The sequence below is a fragment of the Anopheles cruzii genome, unplaced genomic scaffold, assembly GCF_943734635.1.
Source record: "Anopheles cruzii unplaced genomic scaffold, idAnoCruzAS_RS32_06 scaffold02501_ctg1, whole genome shotgun sequence".
NCBI lineage: Eukaryota > Metazoa > Arthropoda > Insecta > Diptera > Culicidae > Anopheles > Anopheles cruzii.
Window position 1 is genome coordinate 1 of NW_026456086.1, and position 3,128 is coordinate 3,128.

Genomic DNA, 3,128 nt, shown 5'->3' on the forward strand with positions numbered 1-3,128 from the left:
TACGCTCGTCGCCAGCCGACCTCTACTATCGGCGCGTGTCGGAGCGCGAAGTCGAGTCGACGCCCCGACTGGATGTGCTTTGCGCGTTGTTCGAGGAGGAGCTTATCCAGCGGGCAGCACGAATCCGGACAGCGCAGTCGGAGCCCGAACGGCCCAAGGGTCTATCGCCCAAGCGCTGTCACTCTTCCAAGCGCAAAAACAAAAAATGCACCCAAAAATCTGATAAACATTCTTCGTCTTCGTCGGAAGCATCAGACACATCGGGATCGTCGGACGAGAACGAGCTGGACTGGTCGGACGAGAACGAGTGCAACATGGCTGCGCTGGAAGCGAAGATCAAGCACCCGCAGCGCCTACACGCCGACTTGTGGCATAACGATCCCGGTGAGATGAACGATGGACCACTGTGCCGCTGTTCGGCACGTTCTCAGCGAACCGGAATTCGGCACGGAAAATACCCGGGTGAGGCAGGGTTTTCGCAGTGCGCGCAACAATCAAATAACGCGAACAAACTGCACCACTACCGGTAAGCATTCGACAAAAGCTCGTCTTTCATTGTTCTCGCGCTACTTTTGTTAATTTTTTTTATGCATTTGCAGCATTACGATCTCACCACCGACCAACTTTCTCACCAAAACACCCACGATCATCAAACATGACCAGCACGAGTTCCTGTTCGAAGGGTTTTCGCTGCTGGCGCACGAGCCCATCGGCGAGCTGCCTACCTGTAAGGTGATTCGTTTCAACATCGAGTACACCATCCTCTACTTAGAAGAACCGATGCCGGAGAACTTTACTATTCGCGAGCTCGATCTGTTCGAGCGCTTTCTGTTCCGTGAGCTCCTCGAGCTGGTCGATTTTAGTGTGCAGCCGTCTGGGCCGAAAGTCGCGGATAGCTCCTGCCCTTGTTATCACTTTTTGCCGCGCTTCGTGCGCGATCTGCCCGACAACGGCAAGGAAGTGCTGGCAATGGCTGAGGTGCTACGATACTTGCTCGACAACTCTGGCCCACTGGTCCAGCCGGAATTGCTCGGTGAGATGATGACGATGGGGCAGGGCGAATGGCAAGACTATGTTGACTGCCTGAAGGGCATGGTGGTGACGAACCCGGGCATGAAACCGTGCTCCGTCCGCGTGGACCAGCTCGATCGTAACATCAGCGATGTGCCGGAGGCAGCAACCGCTCTCGACGCTAATGGGTTTGTGCACCCGGTGATCGTCCACTTCGGAATACGCCCGCCACAGCTCAGCTACGCGGGTAACTCAGAGTACCAGAAAGCGTGGCGGGAGTACATCAAAAACCGGCACCTCGTGGCGAACATGTCGAAACCGTCGTTTGATGACAAACGTAAGTTGGAGGCGAAGGAAAACCGACTGCTGGAGATGCGCATGCAGGGACGCATGAAGCGTAACATTACGATCGCGGTGAGCGCTCGCTCCTTTCACCGGACGGGTATCATGTGCGATATGGTGCAGCATGCAATGCTGATACCGGTGCTAACCGGCCACCTCCGCTTCCACCGAGCGCTCGATGTGCTGGAACGGGTCATCGATTACAAGTTTACGAACCGTTATACGCTCCAGCTGGCCCTTACGCACCCGTCGTACAAGGAGAATTTTGGCACCAACCCGGACCACGCGCGTAACAGCCTTACGAACTGCGGTATCCGCCAGCCGGAGTATGGTGACCGTAAGATCCACTATATGAATACTCGCAAGCGCGGCATCAACACACTGATCAGCATAATGTCGCGTTTCGGCAAGGAATGTGAAACCGATAGCAACATTACCCATAACGAGCGGCTTGAGTTTCTTGGCGACGCGGTGGTCGAATTCATTACCTCGATCCATCTGTTTCACATGTTTCCCGATCTGGAAGAAGGCGGGCTGGCGACCTACCGTGCGGCGATTGTACAGAATCAGCATCTGGCGGTATTGGCCAAGAAGCTCCAATTGGAGGAGTTTATGTTGTACGCGCATGGGTCCGACTTGTGCCATGAGCTCGAGCTACGCCATGCCCTTGCCAACTGCTTCGAGGCGCTGATGGGTGCCCTGTTGCTCGACGGTGGTATTGAAGTGGCTGACCGTGTATTCGCTTACGCCCTGTACGGAAAGGACGATCCGATCCTGCACAGCGTCTGGGTAAACTATCCTCCCCATCCGCTGCAGGAGCAGGAACCGGATGGCGACCGGCATCACATTAAGTCGTTTGAGATGCTTAAAATGCTGACGCGCTTCGAAAAGTCCATTGGCGTGAAATTCAAACACATCCGGCTGCTGGCGCGCGCTTTCACCGATGAGTCCATGGGATTCACCAATCTGACGCTTGGCTCGAACCAGCGGCTTGAGTTTTTCGGCGACACGGTTCTGCAGCTGATATGCTCCGAGTATCTTTACCGACACTATCCCGAGTATCGCCAGACCCTCTTGTCGAAGCTGCGAAGCTGTCTGGTTAAAAATCGCACGCTAGCTATCGTGTGCGACGACTTGGGCTTGACGCAGTACGCGGCATATTCGCCCAGGAAGGTGGAAGCTGGACTCAAAACAAAGGATCGGGCGGATCTGTTCGAGGCGTTCCTGGGAGCGATGTACATTGACCGCGGGCTGAAGGACTGCGAAGTAGTCTGTCAGGTGTGTCTGTTCTCGCGGCTGCAGGACTTTCTTGGGAACGAAGACTGGAGCAAGAACCCGAAGGATGAGTTGCAACAGTGCTGCCTCAGGCTGCGCACGATGAAGGGAGGCAATGCGGACTTACCGGTGTACGAGTTAATCGAGAGTACCGTAACAAACAGAATATCCGTCCATTCGGTGGCGGTATCTTTTCGCGGCACGCGGCTGGCTTGCGGAGCTGGTTCTAGCATTAAAAATGCACAAAAGAAAGCCGCGCAAGAGGCGCTTGACAATTGGAAGAATCTGTTGCCGCAGTTAAATGTGCCTCAATCAAGCCGTTCGACAGGTAGAAATCGTGACGGTTCGACGAGTGCAGCTGGTGATGTAGACGGTTGTAGCGCTATATCGGATGACGAAGACAGTCTAATCTCACAAAACCTACTTGACGACTAAAATGCGAAGAAACGTAAGCTTCTTGTTGTCCACATAACGGATCTCCGGTTGCCGAGATGTTGATC

General features: G+C 54.5%; 1 protein-coding gene across 1 annotated transcript; it reads left to right on the plus strand.

Moving 5' to 3' along the window:
* Positions 1-5: 5 nt before the first annotated feature.
* Positions 6-2,956, plus strand: LOC128276802 (ribonuclease 3-like; the record flags this gene model as incomplete). Its single annotated transcript, XM_053015262.1, has 2 exons — positions 6-526; positions 600-2,956. Coding segments are annotated over 2 exons (2,878 nt in total), but the record flags the coding sequence as incomplete, so codon positions are not given.
* Between the last annotated feature and the right edge of the window lie 172 nt (positions 2,957-3,128).